Source organism: Mirounga angustirostris, unplaced genomic scaffold (genome assembly GCF_029215605.1).
Source record: "Mirounga angustirostris isolate CCGP_5_RB_7025 unplaced genomic scaffold, mMirAng1.0.hap1 SCAF_1, whole genome shotgun sequence".
NCBI lineage: Eukaryota > Metazoa > Chordata > Mammalia > Carnivora > Phocidae > Mirounga > Mirounga angustirostris.
In genome coordinates this window covers 68,200,830-68,225,855 of record NW_026991709.1, presented here as the reverse complement: position 1 = coordinate 68,225,855, position 25,026 = coordinate 68,200,830, and the positions used below count along the sequence as shown (strand labels likewise).

At 46.4% G+C, this 25,026-nt stretch overlaps 1 protein-coding gene across 14 annotated transcripts in view; it reads right to left on the bottom strand.

Moving 5' to 3' along the window:
• Positions 1–25,026, bottom strand: part of KALRN (kalirin RhoGEF kinase) — a 655,214-nt gene that overhangs the window by 451,353 nt on the left and 178,835 nt on the right. For all 14 annotated transcript variants that reach the window (XM_064572015.1, XM_064572061.1, XM_064572104.1 and 11 more), the window contains 2 exons: positions 10,727–10,801; positions 3,651–3,765 (listed from right to left, as the gene is read on the bottom strand). In XM_064572015.1, the coding sequence (XP_064428085.1) occupies positions 3,651–3,765; positions 10,727–10,801 (190 nt within the window). The remainder of the gene's footprint in view (positions 1–3,650; positions 3,766–10,726; positions 10,802–25,026) is intronic.

The window sequence follows — 25,026 nt, the reverse complement described above, 5'->3', positions numbered from 1 at the left end:
TTCATTCCTGCCAGAAAACATCCTTCAATCCTTCAACTGCAGAGACACAGTTTGTAGATCCCCCAATGTGCTGCTCCCCTGACATTATTCTAAGGGCTCGATGTCGTTCTTAAAATGGACTGGCAGAATTCAGTGTTGCAGAGTTGAATGCAGTGGTCCAGAAGTGGCCTAGCTTTCACAGAGGATAGTGGGACCATTTCTTCCCATTCATTTCTAAATTTTCACAACCATGTGTTTGATCATCTATTCTAGAATGGTGCCAGAATTGGCCTCAAGATGACTGGTTCCTTAGATTCTGGGATCTTCTTTCATCACTTACTGGTCCTTACTGGCCTGTCTTCTGCTGGCCAGCTCATCTCTTCTGCTATCAGCACAGTGATACAGTGTACTGCCTTTTATGGCTACTGGTTTGCACTGGGTAGGGAAATACCCAAGTTTTACCTAACTTTATCAAAATGTCTGTTCCTGCTCACCATGAATGCTCAGTCTACCTGGCATGTAGAGGCTCTAAATATTTGTTAAATAAATAAAGAATGAATAAATGCATGAATATATGAATGCCAAATATCACCTACAGATGATTGTACCAGTTTATAGGGCACACTCCACCCCGACAGGAGCCTGTCTTTTAGCCTCCTGAAGCCAGGACCCAGAATAGATCATTTCTTCTCATCAGTATCATCGACCTAATCTAGCTATTCATTTTCATAGTTTCCCTTCTTTCCCAAAGCCATGGCTAAGCAGAAGAGTGGCAAACACCATCTGACCTGCAAAGTTCTTCGGTTTCTCTCTCCAGACTTCACTGTCTTTGGAACAATTCTGTTCCAGATTTTGTTTCCAATAGTAGTCTTGTGTGAACTTGAGGCCAACAGAATTAAGAAGTAATGGGTGGGCATGATTAGTTGGTAAAGCCTGCAACCTGCCAAGTGCTCACACTCCTGGTAAACAAAGACCCTCGAGACAGAGGCAGCAGGTCTCCAAGAATAATTCTTCCCACTTAAGGTGGCAACAGGATACTTGCCTCCCACCGGCCAGAACCTGTGAAGAATTTTTTTTTTTTTTTTTTTTTTTTTTTGCTCTCAGGGGCACAGGATGCAATGCCTGGGACCACCCTCTAAGAAGCAGAGAGCTTGCATCCAGTACATTCCTTCAATGATAATGAATTATTTCTTCTTTTCTGTGACCTTCCTCTCAGGCCCTTGTGGGTTTCATTCCCCTTCACCCCCTCCTTTTTAATTGCTGCCAATCTATTTTGTCCCATCTTTGCTTAACAAATCAGAATGAAGGAAAGTGTTCTTCTAATTCTTTTACCTTCTACTCTTTAGAAGGTAAGTGTGCATTAGCTGCAGGGATGTGATAAACATACCAGAAAGAAAAAAAAATGTACCCCTCATGTCTCCTGGGACCCCAATTTCTTCTGACTCTAAAGGAACTGAGAGTTCATCATGGGTCCCCATGAAAACTTCTCTTGTAAATTGCTTTAGAAAATGCCTGGTTTTATGCTTGTTAGTAGTATACTTGGGAAAGGTACTTTTAAAACTGCTTAGCCCCTAGATAACTAAATTGCTAAATTACCTACATCAATCATGGGTGATTTAGTCCATCTCCTTGCCTCTGAGACAGAAGGGAATATTTCTTCTGTACAAAGACCTCCAGGAAAAAAAAAAAGTATTCTCTTCTATTCTTCATCCAAAGACTTCTGCTCTCAAAGTTTAGTTCTTATTTGGATATAACCTGAATCCCTTTCATTGGAACTTAAGACCTTTTATCTCTTTTCTGACCCCCAGCAGATATCATAAAGAATAAAAAGAGAGACACTATTTGACATCTGTTTGTGCACAGCCTTCTGCGGGGGGTCTTCAAGGCTCCCCATTCTAGTCAATATCCTCCCAAGCCCCAAATGACTGTCTTAAATCCCCTGTACCACCTGCCCATCACTGTCTACCAATCCCTTTACATTTGTCTCCCTCGTAGCACTTTTAAATGTAGTGCTTGCCTCATTGGACACCTGCTTCAAGAACCTAATCAGCACTTTCTTTTTTTAAAGATTTTAATTATTTATTTGAGAGAGAGAGAGCAAGTGAGAGAGAACACAAGCAGGGAGCGGGGGAAGGCAGATGGAAAAGCAGACTCCCTGCTGAGCAGGGAGCCTGATGCGGGGCTCAATCCCAGGACCCTGAGATCATGACCTGAGCTGAAGGCAGACGCTTAACTAACTGAGCCACCCAGGCATCCGTAATCAGCACTTTCAACAATTATCCAAGGTCTCCCAGCAGAGGCGGGGCTGTATATGGAGCGCCTCTCTGTAATTACTAATTCTCCTATAAAATGCACAGAGACAAGAAGAAGATTCCAAAAGCCCAAGGCACCACTTCTTATTTGCCACGACAAACACTTGCCAGGCTCCAGCTCCACTAAGTGGCAGAGAACAGAAATCTCCCTGGCCAAGGGCAAGGATGGGAGAGTCCTGGGGCAGGAGTCAGGAGGGCAGAGTTGTAGGCCAGCCACTGCCTGCTCACTGTCCTGTGAGCAGCTCTCATCCCCACTAACCCTGATTCCTAAGCAGAACACAACACGTAGCTGCCGAGACTGCTTTTCAGGGCTCTCTCGGCTCTCACATGCTGGGATCTCTGAGTCTACAAAGGCCTCTCCTCTCCCTTCTTAGAAGATACAGGTCATGGCCTTGACATGTCTCTCTCCACCACCAACATGACCAGTACTACCTGGAAACGCTCAGAAACCAATGTTTCTCAACCTGTTAAAATTATCATCATTCCCTGCCCTAAATGAGCTTTTTAATGCTTTTTTTCTTTAATTGCCCCACCCAATGAAATTTTTAAAAAATATTTTTATTTATTTATTTTAGAGAGAGAGCATGTGAGCAGGGAGAGGGGCAGAGCGGGGAGAGAGAGAGAGAGAAAGAATCCGACGCCGACTCCCCACTGAGCATGGGCCCAATGCGGGGCTCGATTCCAGGACCCTGAGATCATCACCTGAGCTGAAACAGTCAGATGCTCAACTGACTGAGCCACACAGGCACCCCCAAGTGACGAAATTTTAATACCATGAATATACTGCACACCTTTTTAGGTGCAGTATGTATATCTGTGCTTAATACATAAAAAAAGCAAGCTTTTCACTAGGCCCCCCCCCCCAACCAATTTTCAACCCCCTTGGAGGCAATATTAACCCTGCTGAAAATGTGTGACAGCGACTGAGCTGAGGGTTGCATCTAGCTGTGTGATACAAGTGCAGTTATTCGCCCCAAACCCCAAACCCCAAAAGCCATAAACACATTCACAAGCCAGAGGTTTTGAAAATAATCCATTGCACAAGCCAGAGTGGAATCAGCCAGACTTTCCACTTCGCAACTTCCCACCCTCCTCCCCAGGCCATAGTTTCTCCTGCTCCAGCCCCTGTCCTTGTTCTCACCTCCGCCCAGGGCTCCCACTCCATTCATATGGGTCCCAGCAGTAACAATGGGAATGATGAGAACAAGGTGAACTGTGGGTGATGTTCCAGGAATAATTAGAATCCACTTCAAGGGCAGAAACAACTGGGCCCCTGGCAGGATGGAGCCTCATTCCAACTCACTTGCCTCAGTCCAGCTCCTCACTCCCTCCCCTGCAGGACATTCCCCTCCACCTTACCTTGGCACACTGGCCAAATAGGTCACGAGTTTCCGCAGGTCTTCCTGTCTTATTCTGTCATGATTGCTCCGAGCTGGAAAAGTCAGGATGGGTCCGCCTCGCTTATCACGGCCCCCTGCAGGGAGGAAAAGGAGGGCTGTTAAGAAAACCAGCCAGACGGGGCGCCTGGGTGGCTCAGTCGGTTGAGCGACTGCCTTCGGCTCAGGTCATGATCCTGGAGTCCGGGGATCTAGTGCCGCATCGGGCTCCCTGCTCGGCGGGGAGTCCGGCGGGGAGTCTGCTTCTCCCTCTGACCCTCCTCCCTCTCGTGCTCTCTGTCTCTCATTCTCTCTCGCAAATAAATAAAATCTTTAAAAAAAAAGAGAGAAAGAAAAGAAAAGAAAACCAGCCAGAAAGTGCGCTGAAAGTCCATCTGAGTGCTGGAGGAAACAGGCAGAAATATGGCGCCCAGAGAAATGCTGTCACTGGTTAGGTGAAGGGCATGGGGTTTGGATGTGGTTCACATGTGTGACCTTGGGCAAGTCTTTTGACTTCTCTAATATCTCACTGCCAAGTGCAGATGAAAATACTGATGAGCATTTTACTGGGTGGCCGCCAGGACTGAGGAGCTGGCAAATGGGGAAGCACTTTGAAAAGTAAAGCTCTCTACAAATGCGAGATGATAATGAAGGTGATGTTCTCTTTTTGAGAACACAAGCTATTGAACGGTCTATGGTCTTTGGAAATTTAACCTTCAATTGACTTCTCTTTGCAGACCTCTGTGAGGTAGAAGGGCTCAGGATTAACTGACTACCATGCAGAGAAACCCTTAAAGCATCCATCCAGGACATCACTGCTGGAAGGTGTTTAGATTCATAGAAAAGATGTTAAGTGTTCTCTGCACAGCCGAAGATCCACCCCTGCCTGTCTGCCTGCCTGAGGTGCCACCTGTCACTCCTGCTGGAGGAGCACAGGAATCTTTATCAGGAACAAGGATGCTCAAGGTCTGAATCACTGCAAATGCATATGTACACACTATGATTATAAATGTTTTCTAAATATCATATTAAAAAAAGCAGGAAGGAGTACAGTGAAATGATGAACATTGTTGCTATTAGAAGGCTGGGATTTGACATGGTTGCTTTTTCTTTCCTCTTTTTTCCTAAACTTTCCATTCACTATTTATTCTATCATTTAAAAATTTATCCTTTAATGGGCACTATTAGGAAGCAGGACCAAGTTTCTCAGGAGGGTCACAGGGGACAAAGCTAAGGTATGTCCTTACAGGCACTGGTTATTGCAAAAGAAAACCTCTATGTCATGATCACAGACCCCTGCACACATCCCAGGCAGCTGCCCAACATCCTCCAGGGTGGGGACCACAATACAAGAAGGAGGAAGCATTGGCATGGCCATCGCCAATACTGGAAAAGAAGCTTAAGGCTCAGCGCTCTGAAGAAGGAGCTCTCGCAAGGACACACAGAGCCTCCCAGGGTCCCCACCCAAGTCTGAGCTCATGAATAATGTTTCCCTCTGACTGTGGGGTCCAGAAGCCATACAGACAGAAGGGAAGCTCGACAGACAAAATCCAAACCATTCCAGGATACTCCTGAGGAGGAAATAAGAAGACTGCATAGAGAAAAGGATCAAACAAGATCAGGGCCACTGAGAGATCTGCCCTGACTAAAAAAGATGTTTCAGCAGCACCACCACCACCCCCAGCCCTACACCGGAGCAGATTTGTGTAGATATACCACACAGTTGGACCCAAGCCCCCAGCTCCAGATCTTCCATACCACAGGCCTGGCTCTTTGTATGAATAGCCACCCCCAACTTGTCTGCTTTGGAAATGATCCCCATTTCCCAACTGCCTTCCACATGAGGAAAAGGAAGCAGAAGGATTAGATGGTAGTCTCCCATACCCTCAACCTTCCTCTCTAGCCTTAACCCACCCTAAGGATTTTCACTCTTGGATGGTTTTAACTGCAGTTGCTGCCTTTATTCCTGACCGTCCACGGACACAGTAGAGCCATGAGAACATGGGGAGCCAAGGCTGGTCTGATTGGCAAAGACTCACTAAGGAGTCTGGAGGACTGTTGGCACTGTACTTCCTGAGCTAGAGCCAGTTCTGCCCTTGGAAAGAAGAGTTTCATAAATATGCTGGGGAAGGTTCCAGATGGCAGAGGAGGAAGAAGGGGAGAAAGCCTGGGGCAGTGCAGCAACCCCCCTTTCAGGAAGCAAGGATAAAGATTTGAGAGGGGGCAGTAGGATCAGCCAGGTGTTTTTCAGAAAGGAGATGACCTTGTAAGAATATAAGAATGTAGGAAGCAGAGCAGGAAGGAGTATAGAGAAAGAGAGTCATTGTGCTGGAAAGAGTGGGACGATAGGTAGAAAGAGGCCTCAGAGCGGGTGCAAGGGGAGGGGTCCTGCCCCCTTCTCTGAAGCAGCCTGACAGAACTCAAAGAGGGAGGAGGAAACAGATAAATCAAGGAGAGGGAGGAATTCAGCCTGCCTGGGGGACCTTGTTCTTTAAGTGAAATTGCAGACTAGCCCACCTAACAAGTCAGGATAGGCTTGAGGTACTGGGAGAAAGGGGAGCAGACTATCACTGGCCAGGATCCCTACAGAATGAACAGCAGGACTGTGTATGATGTGGGCTAAAAGAGATGAAGCAGGGAACTGGGGCATGGTGAGAGTTCTGTTGGAAGGTCTAGCCATGGTGTCCATGTTAGGTTCTAACTTGAGTGGAGGCAGAATAAAGCTAGTGCATGCATAAGTGGGGAGGGCCCACTGAAGGTAGGAAATGTCCTGCTGGATCATGAGTCCCCTGGGAAGAGGGGACAGCAGATGCTTTGCTCATCTGATAGCCATCCTTTCCCAATTTATAGGGGAACATCAGAAAGGGTCAAAGGTAAGAGAATGAGGCCACAGACACACATATCAAAGTTAAGGTCTTGGATATGCATGGCCAAGGTAAGGAGGTAGAAAACTTTGGTACCAAGAAGGCTGAGCAGCCATGAAGGTGTAGGAGTTGATGGATAATTGACATGGGTGCTGAAATTACGGAGGGTGATAAGCAGAGATGAAGAATGAGAACCCCCTGCTGGAGTCAGTGTGTATTACAGAGGTGGATCTGAGAGGGTTCGAGACAAAAGTAGCCGAGTTCTGAAAAGGCGATACAGATGCTGGCAGGGTCCTCAAGAGTCATTCCTTTACGCATTACGTTCCTGCTGTGGGCCCATGTGTGCAAGGCTTTGGTGGCAGGAGCTACAGGACAGAGATAAAAAGGAAGGAGGAAGGGATGGTCTGATGTTCTAGAAGGCACAGAGGCAGGGCAGGACAGGGTTGGGGAAGAGGCAAAGCCAAAAGCAGGGGCAGTGAAAGCTTCCCTGATTGAGCCAAAGGGGGAATGGTGCTCAAAATTTTCAGGGGGCTCCAGTTAGGGCAACTGGGAAAGATAGAGAGTTGGGGGGGTGGGAACAAGAAAAATACATTGATGGAATTGTACCAAAAGTTATACCAAATAGTTCTGAGAGATGTTAATGGATACACATGATTTTTTTCAAGGTAATGAGGTCACTCTGTAGTTTGGGAGACAGTTTCATGTATTTAATGGACATGTGCTTTAATGAACATGGCACATCTTCATGAGGCAGCTATAATATGCATTTCCCAAACTTAGGATTGTAGAACCCCTTTTTCTTTTTTGAGGCTCATCTGGCAGGACTGCTGTTCTATGGAATACGCTTTGAGAGACATGGGTCCAGGGTCTGAGATTGTGCCACAGCAGCTGTCTAGAGAATGCTGCTGATGAGAGATAAGGAGGCAGAGAGGGACATCAGGCGTGGCCGAAAGGAGGGCGTGAGTGCACATAAAGGTAAGAGAGGTGAAATGAGCCCTGTACAAGCATACTGCATAAGAGGCACAAATGGGTGCTGAGAGTGGGAGGTGTAGGCAGTCAAAGGGAGCCAGAGAGGGCAAGGGAGGGAGTGGGGGCGCACAGGTTGTGAATGCAGAGCAGGATGGCCAGGCTGGAACGACAGAGGCTCCCTGAGGCACAGCCACAGAGCCCGTCACACAGACACGTGCACATGCCCACACACAGAAGCTGGTGGGCTGCGCTCGCTGGATTCTTCCAAATGTGCGTTCCCATGGCAGCACGCTTTCCTTTGCCCTGGCCACAACTGGGGGGACTAACAGAGGGGGGCAGGCACAACCAACAGTTTGTTTCTCTGCTCCCCACCTTCCTTCACAGAAAGAAATGCTACTGCAACACTGCATTCTTTAATTCTGGGTTCTTTGTTTTGTTTTATTCTTGTGTTTTTTCTTTTAAAAGCTCAGGATGTAAGAGGCTTTACTGGTTTGTTTCTTGTTTCTGTTTTTTTTTAGATGCAGCCAGCCGTCTCCCTAGCATCCTAAGCATCCTTCCCAGGCACGGAAAGACAATGTTCCCTAAGCCCAAAAGTTCCTGGCACCGTGCACAGATGAATAAGACGTACCCGAGGGTGCTCAACCCACATCGGTATAAGGGAGTGAACTGCACGCCCCCAGCCCCCTTGCTCCTGCTCTGGGAAACTTCGACCTGCCTCATGCTGGCCCGTCTTCCTGGCATATTGATTCTGTATGCTCCCTTAGGACAATTCCCTATAGTTGGGAAGGTCTCTTCTAGGGCTGGCTGGGCCTGGTCTCAGGGCTCCAACTGAACAATCAAACAAGGGTTCCCATGTGCACTCATATGTCCTGAACTGATGCAGAACAGGATGGTGTTCAGAGGCTCTGCATTAAAGCCAGAAAGGCTTCCTAGAGGAGGCAAAGTGGGAACTGACTTGGGAAGAAGAAGAGAGGCTCAAGCTGGCAAAAAATGTGAGTAAAGCACAGCCAGTAGAGGAAGTTCGGGCATGAGAGACATGGGAGGATTAGCAGGATACCCAGGGGACAGGAAGGACATCAGGTTAAATGAGGCTCAGGGCCATAAAGAAGAAAAGATTGGATTGGGCTCTACTGGAGTAGAGAGTACACAATAGAGGGCTGTGGGCCACATCCTGGAGCCAGGCTATGGGCAGCAGAAGTCGGGGGCCTAGCGCTGCCCAGTGGCCCTCAGGACCTCCACACAGGGTCCTTCCACATGTTTAGCAAGCACTCCGATCCAAGTGTATGAAGGCTTTGGAGGTTGTCTTACCTATACCTCTCCCCATACCAAAATTGCTGCCACGTGATCCTGCCAAGGGGCTGTTCAGCCTGGGCTTCAGCATCTTCAGTGACAGGGGTTCACTACCTGATAAGATATGTAAGCACCTAACACTAATGGGGAAAGGCAGCTTCTCAGTCAATGTCATCTCACAGCAACAACAACAAAACCCTAGTATCACTACTACTACTACCACTAATACTAATAATAATAATGAGGAGTGCATTTAGAACCTCACATACTTCCATCCCATACTCTGCCCTCACCTCCTAACTCTACACTCTGAATCATCAGTCTCTCACCTTCCCTCTCAATAGGCAGGAGACACCTGCTGCTTGGTTTCTCCTCCCCAATGCCCTCCTCTCTCTCCCTTCTCTCCATTTGGTCTGTTGCCCATCAGCCAGGCCAGCGGCAGCTCTGGAGTGAAACCATATACTGTGGGACGGTATTCGCTCTTCCCCTGTGATCCTACCACCATCCCTTGTAGACCATCAGGATCATCCAGAAACAAATGCTCAGTCCACAAGGCACAAGCACTTGGGTGTGTTTCTTTAAATGTGATCCTTGGTGGGGCATTGCCCTCACGCTGGCCCCTGCTGGCGATTCTATAATGGAGGCCTACGACGGAGCCCAGGAACTGGCAGCCACAGCGACGCTGGTGCCCTTGTGGCTTGCCTTCAACTACATCACAGGCCACCAAACTCTTCTTAAAGGTCCAGAGAGTAACTATCTTAAAGTTATGGCCATCTGGGCTCTGAGGAAACCACTCAACTCTGCTGCAGCAGGCTGAATAGCGGTCCCCCAAAATATCAGGTCCTAATCCCTGGAACCCGTAAATGTTAGCTTATTTGGAAAAAAAAGAGTCTACACATGTGACTATTCAAGGATTCTGAGATGGGAAGATATCCTGGGTTATATGAGCAGACCCTAAATGCAGTTACAGGTATCCTCGTTAGAGGCAGGCAGAGAGGGATCTGACGCAGACAGGAGAGGGAAAGGCAATGGGACCGCAGTGGCAGAAATGGGAGTGACGTGGCCACAAACCGAGGAATGCCGGCAGCCACCGGAAGTTGCAAGAGGCAAGAGGCGAGTTCTCCCCTAAGAACCTCTGGAAATAGCACAGCCCTGCTGACACCGTGGTTTCAGACCAGTAAACTGCTTCTGGATTTCTGGCCCCCAGAACCATGAGTGTATACATTTCTGCTGCTGTACGCTACCAAATCTGTGGTAACTTTTATAGCAGCAATAGGACATGAATACTACAAACGCACATGGCTGTGTTCCAATCAAATTTTACTTAGGAAAACAGGTGGCCGGTTCACGGGCTATAGTTTGCTGGCCCCTGAATCAGACATTAAAAGATGCAGGTGCACAAGATGGGTTGGAGAGAAAAGCCACAAATACATATTTGGAATTCATTACTCAGAAAAATAAATAAATAAGATATAAACACTCAACTGAGTTCCCTTTGCCAGGAAGGAGCGATAAAGAGGAGCCAGAAAAAATTTTCATCTCCTATCCATGATCTGCTCAGAGATGAACCCAAATAAAACCTCTGGGAATGTGTGAGGTAAACAGACTCCTCCAACTGGAGCAGCTGCCATAGGGACCTCAGTGGCCCATGAGGGATCTGACTGGCCGGGGAGGGGGTGGTGAGGTCAGGTGTATGGGTGGGGGCTGTGAGGTGAGGGGCACCCACCCGTGGTTGTGAGTGTCCTTCAGAGCACCCAGCTGGGATCAGGGCTCTCTCTCCTCTGTCTGCCTGCCTCTGGAGCAAGGATGCAGCCAGCCATGCCGAGTGCCGCCCCACCCCCACTTCCCTCTCACACACCAAGGAGCGACTGCCTACATGCATGTGTGCACACACTCTCCCAGGTCCCCTACAGAGCAAAGTTCCACAGACACTCACCAGACACGAAGGCCACTTTTTCCTTTAGGATGGGAAGGACATCAGAAGCTTTCAAACCATCATTCCGAAAAGACCCTGTGGGACGACAAAAGAGAAGGAATCAGGATGAAAGAGGGCAGATGGCTGAATCCCTGGGTACATCCCTCAGCAGCCCAACCCCATCATGCGCCAGAAAGCTGTGCCTTGTTCAGGTGCTACAGCCCAGCCCAATGGAGCCGATGGAACGGGAGAAGGTCCGCAACATAAAGGACACTGCCACATGATGCCAGGCCACAGGGGTGTCCCTTCCAGGGACAGGACAATCCAAGTTGCCCCCACCACACACGCAAAGCTCCGCGCCTTGCAGGCAACAGCCACGGCCCTGCTGCTGTGGGCAACTTGACGATGGGGCTTTTTAAAAGCCACTTTTGTACCTCTTTGCCTAGCATGGTGTGTGGTACACAGTAAGCACTCAGGAAACATCAATGGAACAGGTTAATTAATATCAGAATGGACCACAATGCCCTAAATAATTGTTTTTGCCTTTCCTCTACCTGGCACAGTGACTCTTAGTTTTCATTGTACAAACTGTAAAAGTAAACCACAATATCCCCAAGTGGGAAGCAAAACTGAATGCAATAACCCTTCTTCCTCCTCCCCCTCAATGTCACCCTCACCAGTCCACAACAGACAGCAGGTGGGGAGACACCAATCTCCTGGGAAGGAAATGCACTCCCTTCTTCAGCAACTCATTCTCTGCCTAAATTTCGCTTCTCAGCTGCAAAGTCCCTTCTGGGGTCCAGCTGACTTCCTGTTAGGGGGTTGAAGGCAGAGGCCTGGGGCTGACATAGAATGGAAAATAATGGTGTGCCTGGAGAAACAATAGCCTCAAAGGACAACCCAGCCCGGTGTGAGTACAAGGCACGTGGGAAGAGAAGCCTCCGCATGCACACGCAAAACAGCAGGCCAGCCCACTGCGCCCTTCCATTTAGCCCAAGCACCCCACAAAGACTCTCGGGGAGAGCCAGCCCATGCCCTGTGAGCCATAACTGGAATCTCTGCTGTGGATCACCACTAGGGACATCATACACACAGATGCCTGGAGAGAGGAGCTTCTGTGTCAGCTCAGTGAAACAGAACCGGAGACCACAGGCAACCACTCTAGTGCCTTTTTCCACTTGGCTTACTCCCTTGTGGTCCCAATATGACAATGTGCAGAGAAATGTACTGGGATGATGGTCCCCGCTCAGGGCTGTCTCAACCTCTAAACCCTGATTGCTTCAAGAGACTCTCCTGGGAATTCCGGCAACAGCCCAGGGTTAAGATCACTGGCCTATAGGGAAGGGAAATGAGCCAGTTGCACACTCAACCAAAGAGGAGGAGAGATGTGTCTCCAGAATGCCAGTTTGCCATGGTCAGGGGTTATATCCTAACCCCAAACAAATTCCCAAAGTGCCTCTGATCATTTCACCTATTTCTTCTTCATTTTTCACTACATGAAAACAGTGAGCCTTTTTATTCATCAGTTGTTTCTCTTTACAAGCTGGCCCACAGTACCTAATGCCAGAATAACCCACTACAAGGCTCACTTTGAGAAGAACATGGGCAATAGAAGAAGAAAAACATAACACGACAAAAAACAAACAAACAAAACTCTAACTATAAGCATTGTCTGTATAAATCGTTACACTCTGACCTTATAACCCAACACAGAAAAACTACTAAATCTCACTACTCGAAACCACTTAGGATCCATATAAATTATTACAGAATTTACAAATAGATACATAGGGTTGGGTTTTTTTTTTTCAAATTCATGCAGTAAGATGTTTTGGCTTCCTTGGCATGGAAGGGTCCTACTCGGCTTCACCAACTAGACAAGGATCATCTTTAGCTGATGCATGAGTTGTTTGTATAAAATGATGCCTCTGCATTAAAAGTGCCTGTTTTCACATGTGAAATACATCTCTGTATACATCAGTTTTAAAACACTCTCCTCAATATTGCTACATACGCCTTAATTTCTATAGGAAAAAATTTTAATAAGAAAAGTTAAACTTTAGTCCTGTCTGCTTCCAGATTAGTTCAAAAGGAGCAAGGCCCAAACTGAGATTTGACAAGAATCACATAACCCTCTTTTCTCCAAAACACCTGTCCTATTTTTTCCACTGCTCTTCCTCTCCCCCCACCTCCCTTAAAGTATACAAGATGGCTCTAATTCCAAGAAGTCCCCAGACATTAAGGAAGAGCTTGGAATTTGTTATAATGGAAGCAAAAGGTTCCCTATCCTACCCGCTCATTGCTCCTACCTGTGGAGGGAGAGCAAGGAGGAGCTCTGAATTCCATCCTTCACACCCCACTCATCATGCCCCACCTCTTCCTTCTCCCCTCCAGACTCCAGGGCCTGAGAGAGAGGCAGTGGCTTGTCCCTGCAGCTTGCAACCATTGGCCATTGGCCGGAGTAAATGTCAGTATCTTGGGTTGGGCCGGTCTAAGATTCCTAGGGCTTCCTCTTCTCAGGCCAGAGTCTTCTCCCATCTGGGTTAGACCACAGCTGAACTACCTCCCAGGTTGTGAGCCTACCATAAGAAAACCTAAAGTGTCTAGATTTACAAAATCCTTAACTAGGGGATAATTGTTTCCAACAACAACAAGATTTTTCACATTATAAAAAAATTTGCTCCAGGGTCTCTTTAAATAAAGGTTGCCTTAATGGTTTGAATTAGTTTTTCATTTGCCAAAAATTGAATTACAAACAACTTTTCAACAATATATGCATTATGTAAAGCCAAGTAGAGCTAAACTAATTAGCCCAGCAGCTCAGAAGTCAGCGACCTTGAGTAGAAAACCTATTTGCACTGGCTGAGGGTTCTATGTATCAATTCCCACAGGCCCTTGTGAAGCCAGCTGTCGGGATCTATAATAAAGGAGAAGTCCATTGAACACTAACTCAAACAGGACCAATGAAATAGCAACATGTTTTCACTATCAGGTACATGTCTGGGCAGCCTCATAGAAAATGTTCAATAAATATTTGATGAAAGGATAAAGAAATGAATGAAATGGTAACCCTGTCTCAAGTGACATGCGCAAGGTCAGTGGCCTCATCTGTCACACCAAGGGCTGGTGATCTGCGTAGATGATCGCCAGGTCCCACTCAGCTCTGATAGTCTGAGACTTTTTAAACCTTTTCTTCATATTTATTGGCCTTTAAGATCCTCAGATTATCAGATCAATATGCTTTGAGAGAAAGTACTGGAAACAAACTCCCTAACAAGGTTCAGTGTGCTTTGGGAAGATAAAACAACTCTTCCCTGGCCTCCCAGTGTCTTCTTTTCCAGGAATCAGCTTAGGGATCGGGATGCCCAAGACACATCACCCCATTTTGTGGACAGCCCAAGTTACCGAAATGGAAGGCTAGTGATGGAAGAACTTCTGTGAGGCACACATACCTTGGAAGAGGCAGGCAGACCTGACCTGCAACTGCTATCTCTGAACAAGGTATATTTGATAATAGCACTATTACACTACAAACTCTAGACCAACTGTAGATCAGCTTCCCCCTTTAAAAGAAACAGGTGAAACAGTAGATCCCTTGCTAGCTCTAAAGAAAGCCTGAGAAGAAATAAAAGCCCCTGTGCCCTTTGGAGTTACTGTAGGGAAAAAAAAAAAAAGGAAGAACCAGAGGGCACCCTCAGGGACCTGACCCAATGTGAGTTTCCTGCTTTCTCTTAAGGACAAAGGCATGCTTTGCTGGCATTCAGCACTAATCCCACCCCATTTGTGTCCTGCTCCTGTCAGAATTACAAGCCTGCTGTTCGATTAATTAGCAAAGTTGAAATGCTCCGCATCTATTAGGGAAGTAAAAATTACCACCGCCACCTCCCCAGGATCTCCAGCATGGAACTTCTGTAAGCCCCACTTTTGCCACCTCCTCACTCCAAATGTGTTATGCTTACATTGCTGCTGCCCGTTCCCCTTCACCTTTTCCCAGCCAGCCTTCCCCATGTGGGAAAGTGCCCAGCTTCCTCACCCTGGCTCCCAGCCCCTGCAACGCATCCCCCCCAACCGCCCCGCCCCGTGGCAACAGCGGGGCTGGCCCTGGTATCAGAGGCCCTCTGTCTCTTGTTTCCTGGCTCCAGGATGGTGGTGAGTATCCCAGGGCAGCTGTGTGTCTTATGCTCCATGCTAGCCTCCTCCAGAAAGCAGCGCAGATTTCAACAAGCGAAGACACAAGCAGCTAAGTGTTGAGCATTTGGAGGTGCAAGCTGCCAGGGTGCCCATGGATTGCTCTTTATTTCCTTTTGGTTCTCAGCCACACCCCCTTAACGTGCACTTACTGAGAAGTTACTGTGTATTTCAATATTATCTCATTGCCTCGAGTGGGCCTGACCCTGTGTGACCACTGCTCAGGTAGGTCTCTGCCTCCTCTTTCCACTCCATCCCTGTGTGTCCAGCATGGAAGCCTTGATCAAAGTTGCCCCGAATCACTGGCGGATCTGCTGCAAAGGAGACATCTGGTTTACAGTTGAGAGTTCCAAGAGCTCATGAGGTCGAGCTATAGTTTGGGTATAAGAGGGACTGTTTCCTATTCCCAGAGTCATTCTTCCACCAATTCTTCACTGAGCACCTATTATGTGCTAGGCCTTATGTTAAGTGTGATGGTACTTAGACAAATAAGTAAGGGACCCCACTCTCCAGGGGGCTTGCAGGCAGTGATAGACAAGTATGCAGATAGGACAGTGAGCTGTTATCAGAGACAGGACATCACCTGTACAGAATGCAAGGGAACTCAAAGGGAAGGTGAGTCCTAAAGCCTTGCTACTCAAAGTAACAAGCCTCACCTACCAGCTAGAACCTTGCTAGAGATGCAAAATCTAGGCCCCACCCCAGACCTACAGAATCAGAACCTGCATTTTAACAAGAAATCCCAGTGATTCCTATGCACGGTGCATTTGTGGAAGATCTATACACCAACATATGTCTTTCTATTCCAGAGCTGCCTAGAGACAGAGATAGATAAAAGCATCCTTTAGCCTAGTCTAAATAGAACCTCTCACATCTGATGTAGTGCTGTTCATCACCCCTCCCACCTCCACCATGGGAAGACACCTCACCACCGCCCAACAATTCCAAAGAGTCAGCCACTACCCTGGAACCCATCACCCAGATTCAGCTCTGGAGTAAAAAGGCTATCGGAGAGATAGATGAGTTTCCCCTCCAGGGCACTGAGACTGGACCATATCTTGTTTTTTGGGAGTAGGAGTGGTTATGAATAACACCTGTCCAAACTGCTCAGAATTTTGGTAGCTTAAAACACTCTCTCATGTATCAGGTATTTTAATTTCACAACAAATCTTCCCCGCTACTTCAGCCCTCAGAGTCCTGCCCTCTCTAACTGTTCTCAGTATCATATATACATTTACAGACCAAGACACCATCTCCGAGATGGCCCTGGAAGACAAGGAGCCAGTTGGTTATGCCTCTTCATCGTACCTGCACTCCCACCCATGGGTACAAAGCCCCAAACACTGGGCAATACTGGATGAGAAACAGAAGAAGGAGAGGTGCCCCCACGCTAGGGAGCTCCACATCTAATGAGATACAGTGCTTATCCCAGGCAATAATCTCCCTTGGAGGGGAGACACAGTTTCTGCCCTCTGAGAGTTTTCAGCCCAATAAAATACCTAGTGCCCATTTCCCCTGAACACCAGGAAGCTACCAGACTCTGTACGAAAAACAACTTCCAATTCTAAGGTTCTGATGAAGACCCTGCCGCCCTCCCCCAGCCTGGCTGTCCTATATCCCCATATCCTGATTATTGGTGCCGTCACCTACTAACTTACCTAAAGAGAAACATGGGAGGCCTCCTAGACTCCTCCCACTCTTACACCCCAAATATCAGTTCAGTTGCTTGGTTCTGCTGATTCCATTTCTTTAATCTCTCTCAAATCCATCATTTCTTCTGTGCAGTTTCCCTGACCTTCCCATCCAGCGGAGCCATCCCTGACTGTGCCTTGTACTCTCTCTCTCCTGAAAGTCATGTCTGTGTTTTCATTCTGCCCTCCATTAACGGATTCTGATGCCCTGAGGGTAAGGACCATGTCTTACTCTTTGCCCTACCCCAGCACTTAGCACAGTGCTTATCATGCAAAAGAGAGTCCAGAAATACTGGACTGAAACTGAGCAGGCACAGATCCTAAGAAGACAGAGTAAGAGTGGTGAGTACGAAGCAATTTATTGGGACAGCTCCCCCAAGGAGGTGGTCTTTGAACCAGAATTCGAGTAAGGGTAGGGCCACAGAATGGTGTCCTGGTGGCAAGCGGCACAAGCCAAGGCAAAGAAGAAGGGGCAAGCAGGGCACATGCCAGAGATGGAGAGAGCATACTGGCTAAACAGTATGGTAAAGCAGGGTTAGGGAGTGATGGAAAGGAGGGCATGGAGGTGGCGCTGGACTCTGTGATTGTACTTTGAACCTGATACTCAATAGGGCAGGCTCCTGGGAAGGCATCAGCAGAGATGTGGCTGCAAGTGCCTTCAGAAGCACAGAGAGCTGGGACTGTGCTGCAGTGCAGGCCAGAGCTGGGTGGCATCTGGCTGGTCCAAAAGGAAGGCTGTGGTTCCAGAACAGAGCTGTAACCAGCAGGCTCCGACTGCAAACTCCATGTCACGTTCTACTGGGTAAGGCGCTGGGGGAGGATGGGACACATCACCCATGCTGAGGTGGGTGCTACAATATGAGGACAGGAGGCACTGGAACTTTGTCTCTTTTTATCTTCTCCTGAAGTTCCAAGAGAAGCAGGAAGAATGCGTGTCTGTGAGGTATCTGCTGGGAGCTGCCAGGCCAGTAGGAGGCTGGGAGTTTGAGTAAGACCCCATGAAGATGCAATATGGAACTGAATCATAGAGGAAAGAGACTTAAGGACATGGTCCCTTCTGTGTAGGGACTAGATGGGCAAAGCCCTGGGGGAAGACACTGTCGGTACAGCTGGGGTTGGGAAGCAAGTCACTGGTGGGTAGAGGCGATGATCTTCATTCCCTTCACTGTCTTTTCTCTCCTTCACCTCTTTCCTATAATAACACAAGACAAGGAGAGAGGTGGCAAGAATGAGAGAAAATGGGTAAGAGCAAGAGAGAAAGAGCTGTTGAGAAAGACACACACACACACGCATGCACGCAGATGGAGGTGAATGTCTTGTCTCCTCTTCAGATGCTCATGAGCTATTGAGGAAACTGGCTGTTGGAAAACTCCTCCAGCGACTATAAATATGTTCCTTGGAGCTCTAGTTAAAACAACTGCCACTGAGGCAGGAAGTGTGCGCTGACAAGAAGGGATAAATCTGGCAGAGAAGGAGACTGGGCAGCTTTGTGTCAGCAACAGAACACACAGCACGGTGCGGAGATCCGCCTGCCTCTCCCCGACCTGGGGATCCATCCGCCCACAGTGAGGCCGGCTGCTGGAAGCCACCATCCCTCACCACTGACACCTGCAAGTGTCAAACCAGCCCCAGCAGCATCAGCAGCATCCTCCCTCTTTCCTAGGGAAGGAGGGACAGTGTAGCAGAGCTCAGCTCCTCCCTGGCACTTCTAAGAGAAGGACATTCACAAGCCTCAGCTAACCCGATTTCAACGCAAAAAGGGAGAGGGGGGAGAAACAAAAATGTGGGCTCCTCTTTGGGCAAATGCTAAATACTAAGCTTTTCCAAGCCAACTGACTAGGTCTCATGCAACATGACGTAGCAGTCAGGGACTTGAGACGACAGGGGCCAGACTAGGCAGTCATTCCACCAGGTAGAACCAATGCCTACCTTTCTCTGAAGTCTGACACACACATGTCCATCACTACCCACAACGTCCATTTCCTGCCCTGCACTCTAGTGAGCCGTGTATCTTATCCAGGGTGTCTTCCCCGCTGCCTCCTCCCCTGCCCAGGCTGGGCTGGTTCCTCCTTCTCTGAAGGTCACTTGGCAGGTTCCTCACTCTTGTGCCATCTCAGCTCCTCCATCTGGATCCCTTTGGAGACCCTAAGCTCCAGAGGGTGGGGCTAGATGTTTCTCTCTGTCCCTCCAGTGCCCAGCACACAGCTGAGGAGCCACCCAAGACAGATTCTTATTCACCCACAGTGCTACAGTGCCCTCCACACCAACAGTGCCCACTGGCTGCTGTGTCTCTCCCCTCCCCCTATCCTTCTCCCTGCCTATTTCTACCCCCATCTTCATCTTTCTCTCTCTCACGCTTCCACATGAACTCTAACTGTGGCCAATTTCAATATTAACTTTCTAAAGTCAATATTAGCTATAAAGTCCTGGCTAATGGGCTACTTTTAAAGAGCAGAAATTTGTAACACCACTGCTAAATTAGCTGCATTAAAGATCACTAATAATTAGCACTTTAAACATGTGGGTAACACCTCTCTAAGCCCAGCTAATGAGCAAACCGTTTCTGTTTATTCTTCACAAGATTTAATAGTAGCTGAGTTGAGACCTCAGCTGCAACACACACAGGCTCACTCACTCACCCTCCCTCGCTCCCTCCTTCCCCAGAAAACTTGACAACATTCAGTGTTCTCTAAACATAAGAAAATGGCCACTTCAGAAGTGATTATATCTGCCCATCACTTTTTAAAAACTGATTCTTTGCTGACTAGGTTATTTAAAGCGCTCATACCTCACGGATGGTGGTGATGGCAGATTTATTGTCTTTTTGTTACACTGAGTATTACTCTTGCATGGGTCCTCAAAGTAACACAGAACATTAGCCAGTGATGAATTAGTCAGTGATGAATATGAATCAACTGTTGAACATTAGCAGTATATTTGCTTATATATTTAGAGAGCATTGCAGAGATACTCAGAGGTGGAGGCAGAAGGTGTATGCTGTGGTTCAGATATATAAAAGGCCCAGTCCTTGGGACCCTCACTCTCGGTCCCCCTCCCTCTTCCCCAGTGTACATATTTGAATTTTAATTAATTTTAATTTAATCAGGACATGACTTTAGGTTAAAGATGAAATTGTTGATTTGAAAATCCAGCTTTGGCCTCTGTCACTGTGGAATAGCAGGTATGCAAACATGAAATGTTGCTGTACCTCCCCACTAACCCCCCACTCTGCCCTGCTCCCCATAGCTGGAAATGCAGGTGCAGGTAGCAGTAAAGCAGCAAAACTGCCTGCAGAGCTCAGAGCAGGAGCCCCTCATAGGCAGCTCCTAAAGCAGTCCTTCTCACCCAGCCCAGAGCTACTCTCCACTCCTACCTCCACACTTTTTGACTCCTTAGCTGTGCCCTTCTTGCCCTAGTCTTATTACCCATCAGTGGAAGCAATACCACAGGGACAGAGTGGACACAGACTGGACACAGGTCCACTGCATGGAACACCTAGGGCCAAATAATAACCAGGATTACAGAATTGCAAGTGCAGCCTGACAGGTGAGAAAACCACACCCGGAGGTCATATTATTGAATAAACTTCAGTAAACTAAAGCACCTCCTCCCACTTCAAGGCCAGGTATGCTGCTGTCCTTGGTCCTGAGCTAGTTGTATAGATGCTGCTCAGAGTGACTGCTATGCAGCCTGTCCTAAGATATATGAACCGAATGGGAAAGAGGCAGAGATGAAAGAGACATTAAGATATATCAGGGAAATAAACAAATATGAAGAAGTGTTGAAGGGACATAAACATGGAGAGATTATTGGAGAGAAAAAAAAGACTTGTTTTGGTATTGTTTTTAAATAATTGCAGTAGCCAAGAAAGGTCTGAGCACATCATACACACACACACACACACACACACACACACTATGGAAACGAGGCAGCATAAACTCCTTATGGATCCCAATACTATGTTTTTCTGGTTAGTCATATCTGAGGTAGATGGATTGGTCATGGAAAAATTCCTAGAGTTTTAAGCAAATTTTAAATCTTTCCTTAGATTATTACCTTGGGTATCTAAACACTGCTTAATTCAGTTCGACAAATATTTATTGAGCACATATATGTTCAGGCAGAGTTCAGTCACTATGGGTACAATGATAAAAAATGTAGAGCTCCTGACTCTAAGGGACTTTTAGTCTAGGGGGTGAATCAGGCACATCAACATGTAATTTTAATATCATATAAGAAATGCAATGATAGAAGTATATCAAGAGACAAATATTCAGAAAATACCAAAGGGATAATAAAACTCAAGCTCTAAGACATTGTCTAAAAACTGAGAAAGCAGTATCTAGAGAAGAGGCAAAGGGTTATAGGATCCTTAGCAAGGTTCTAGACCAGACAGGATAGTGGTGAGAACCAAGGTCTCTCTGGCGGGTTTAGGGGAACAGGGAGAAGAGTAGCTAAGGCATGTGTTTTTTCTCCCATGACCCAGGCCCTCTCCAGAATAACAGAAATATGAGTTAATGTTTGCCAGAGATAAGCAACAAAGTGCTCCCTGTAAACCTAGCATAACCAGGAGCCAGCATAAGCTAGGAAAGGGTCAGTTTCAAGAGAGTCTGGCTTGTGATGCCTGCTATTTCTTTAGAAAGAAGCATAACAATATCAAGTGCTAAATAGGAAACCAGAGTAATCCAAATATCTCACAAAGCTAGAATCCTTCTCCAGAATTATAGGAAAAAAACAAGAAGCTGGTTGGGGGGGGGGGGGCGGAGATACTGCCTGCAAAGAGTTGCCTAGGTAACTCTCAACTCTGCTTACCAGAGGACATACTAAGCCACACATTCCAGCAGCACCTAGTAAACCAAAGCAACCTTCCTAACCCTGCCTCAAAAATGTGTGTGGTTGGGGAGGGCCGTAAACCTCATGAAACTGCATGCGAATTATTGCATATATGTCCATGAGTACCCATTTTTCCAAGAAAAGAATCTGTGTAATTCCAGTTTTCACCAGATTTTCAAAAGGGGCAATGGCTCCCTAAATGGCTGTGAACCATTTTTCTAAAGCAAGGTCAAAAAGAGACCTCACAATCTCTTGAATTCTAACCACTGCATCCTATCATCCAGCATCTGCCTTACTCATGGTCCACTTTTTTTTTTTTTTAAAGATTTTATTTATTTATTTGACAGAGAGAGTCACAGCGAGAGCAGGAACACGAGCAGGGGGAGCGGGAGAGGGAGAAGCAGGCTTCCTGCCAAGCAGGGAGCCCGATGCGGGGCTCAATCCCAGGACCCTGGGATCATGACCTGAGCCGAAGGCAGTCGCTTAACCAACTGAGCCACCCAGGCGCCCCTCATGGTCCACTTTCTAACACTCATGGATTAGATGGAACCCTGTGCTTGGGCTGGCAGAAAAATTAACTGAAAAGACATGATTTAGATTCCTTAGCTTGAATATAAGGAAGCTGAGGCAAATGGTTGGAGATAAAGCCTGTGTGCAGGACCCTATGCTCTAAGGATAAGTTCAGTCAGAGGTGGTACTCTCACTACGGTTACTGAGAGCCAGAAGAAGTGAAATTAAATATGAAAGGAGTTTTACAGATGCCTAGGCAGTGTCCTTACTGGAAGCCTTCCTAATAGAAGATTCCCTGGCCTCTAACCCCTGCTAGTAGAGGGATAACAACTTGACCCAAGTCTCCCTTCCTGGATCCGTGAGGGGTGCTGATAAAAGTTAGAGCCACCAGAGGGGACTACAAACTTGCTTAACAAGATCTCTTGGAGGCTAGATCATGGTGGGAGAAGAAGGGGGTTCTCAAGTGTTCGAGGTAGGGAGCCCCAGCAGAGATAACTGGCCACTATTTGCTCAACAAGCTGTTTTTTGCATGAGAGGGTAAGCTCTCCAATGGCAGGCACATCCCGAGAGGCAGCTCACAGCGCTGAGTAAAGCCCAGGCTCTGCATTCAGAAAGAACTAAGTCTGACTCCCAATACCAGGTCTTATTAGCTGTGTGCCCTTGGATAACTTACTTAACCTCCCTGGGTCTCTGTTTCCTCATCAGAGATAAGGGGGAAAAAAAAACGGGAAGAAAAAAACCTACTTCACAAACTGTGGTGATAAATAAAAGACAAAATCTTTATGAAGGGACCAGACACATAACTGATGGCTAAGTAAACATAACACTCCTTCCTTCTTCCCTGTTCATGTTGGAAGACTTAACATGTGGCTTAGTACATAGCAGAAGTGTATTTATAAGTGTTGATTATGTCAATAAACAAATGGTGAGTGCACAAGTTGAATAAAGTAAATTCAGAAAATGGCAGCTAAAAAATGCCTCCTCACCTTCCCGCTACATATCTGTAAGCCATGATGGTCACACTAATCTGTGTGCTTCCTCTGAATTTTTATTTTTTCTCACCCCTACCCAATCTGAGCTGTTTGGCAAGCACTCCAACGACTCCTGCTCCCCTAGCCAGTTTCCTCAGATACAAAGGCAACTCTCCTGTGCTCAAAAGAAGACCAGCTGCTGATTGAGTTCAGCGAGTACTTACCCCTTTCACTTATGTCCAGAGGGCTATGGTCATGGGCATCCCACTCTGATTTCTATGTGTTGGAGCCTGTAGCTGGCCAGCCTTATTCTTTCTCCCCCAGCACCTCTCCCCCACTGTCTTTATGAGGCTGGGCTCCAGACAAAAGTATATGGGTCCAGGTAGCATTTCTGAGAAGTACCTTTACCACAAATGCATGCCAACGGCAGGGCCAGTGTCTAAGATGAAGCAGGCCCAATATCTACCCACAGGTGAAATCTTCAGAGCCGCATAAGGAATCCCAGCTGCCTGCAGGGAAAAAGAGTAAGAGGCCCAAAGAGAATCCATGATTGGTTGGCCTTGAGCTGTCAGGCCATTGTGAATGGGGAGTTCACAGAGGAAGAAAAGCTAGAGGTTGCAGAGCTGGGTGTGGAGGTACAGGGAAGTGGTAAATACAAACCCAGATGAGCCAGACCTTCAAATCCACCTGCTAAGTAGAATAAATGATCCAAGATGCTAAAAGTCTCTATTCCATGTTCTCTGGAAATATTTTCTTTATCAATTCTCTAACACTTTGAATTTTTTCCAGTAATCTGAGCAGAATACCTCTAGGAGGCTGGGAAACCTGGTCCTCTTTGTTCTTTTCCAGCTCCTTTTAGAAGGGGAGCCCTTGCCATGACCAGGGAGCCATGAGTTTGTCTTGTCCAAGGATGAATATGCACATGTACACAAATTACATGCTAAAGACTGGAAGAATGTTAAGGTGGGGTGTATAGATGCTTATTATGACTTTATACTATTGAAAAAACCCACAAAAGCTAAATGTTCAATCACACAGGATTGGCAAAGTAACCAATGGAATATCCACTATATAGAGCCATTAAATATGTCACTGTACAAGAGTATTAAAGCCATGGGAAATTTCAGTCTATTGTTAAGTAGGAAAAATGGATTATAAAACAGCATATACAAACTTATCCCAGTTGTAATATACTGGTGTGTGTCTATGCATAAAAACTACATATATACATGTACAGAGTGGTTATCTCTGGAAAATGGGATTATGGCTGATATTGTTAATTTTAATGCTTCTTTAATGTTTTTTGCTGCCCAATTTTATTTATTTTTGAAATAATTCAAGAAGAGCAAATTCCCTCCTTTGTGTATTAATCTTTCATATATAGGATCTTTGTATAATATTCATGCACTTAGAAAGTTTAATAATTAGGTTGCAGTCATGATACCATCTGCAAACAGCATTTTAAAATTGAACTTATTTAAAGTTTAGGGTAACCATGTTCTACAGCTGTTCATTCTATGATGTGATTCCACAACAAATAAAAAAATGGCCTCCATTCATCACAGATAAAGCTGTCTTACGACTAAAAGAACAAAGTCCAAATAAGCCGTAAAAAGAAAATTAATTTTTCGTTAAATGTCATTTAAAGATTTGCCATGCATGCACATAGAGTTTATCTAAGGAATGCAAGACATTAAAGAAGATTCAAGTGAAATTAAATTCAAATAAAATCAAAATGTTTTTGGATTTAAAAAGCTAAATATTATAGCAGATATCTGTTGAACAAATCTCTAAGTACCTATTATGTGCCAAAGGGGTTTTCAACTAGACTTCCATTTGGAGGAATAAATGGATGAAAGTAATTAAACATTTTTTGAGAAAAAAAGATGAATAATGGGTTTGGCTTGCTGTCCTAGATATTAAAATATACTTTTTAAAACTACATTATTAAAAGGTGGGACAGACATAAGAATTAACATACAAATGAATGGAGCCTGATTCATAGACCTAATACAGATCTGGCATATTTAAGAACTTAATATATGATAAGGAAAGAAACTAAAGTGATGAGAAAAAGACAAATTATTCAAAAATGGCCCTGGAAAAGTGGACTATTTGGGGGAAAATA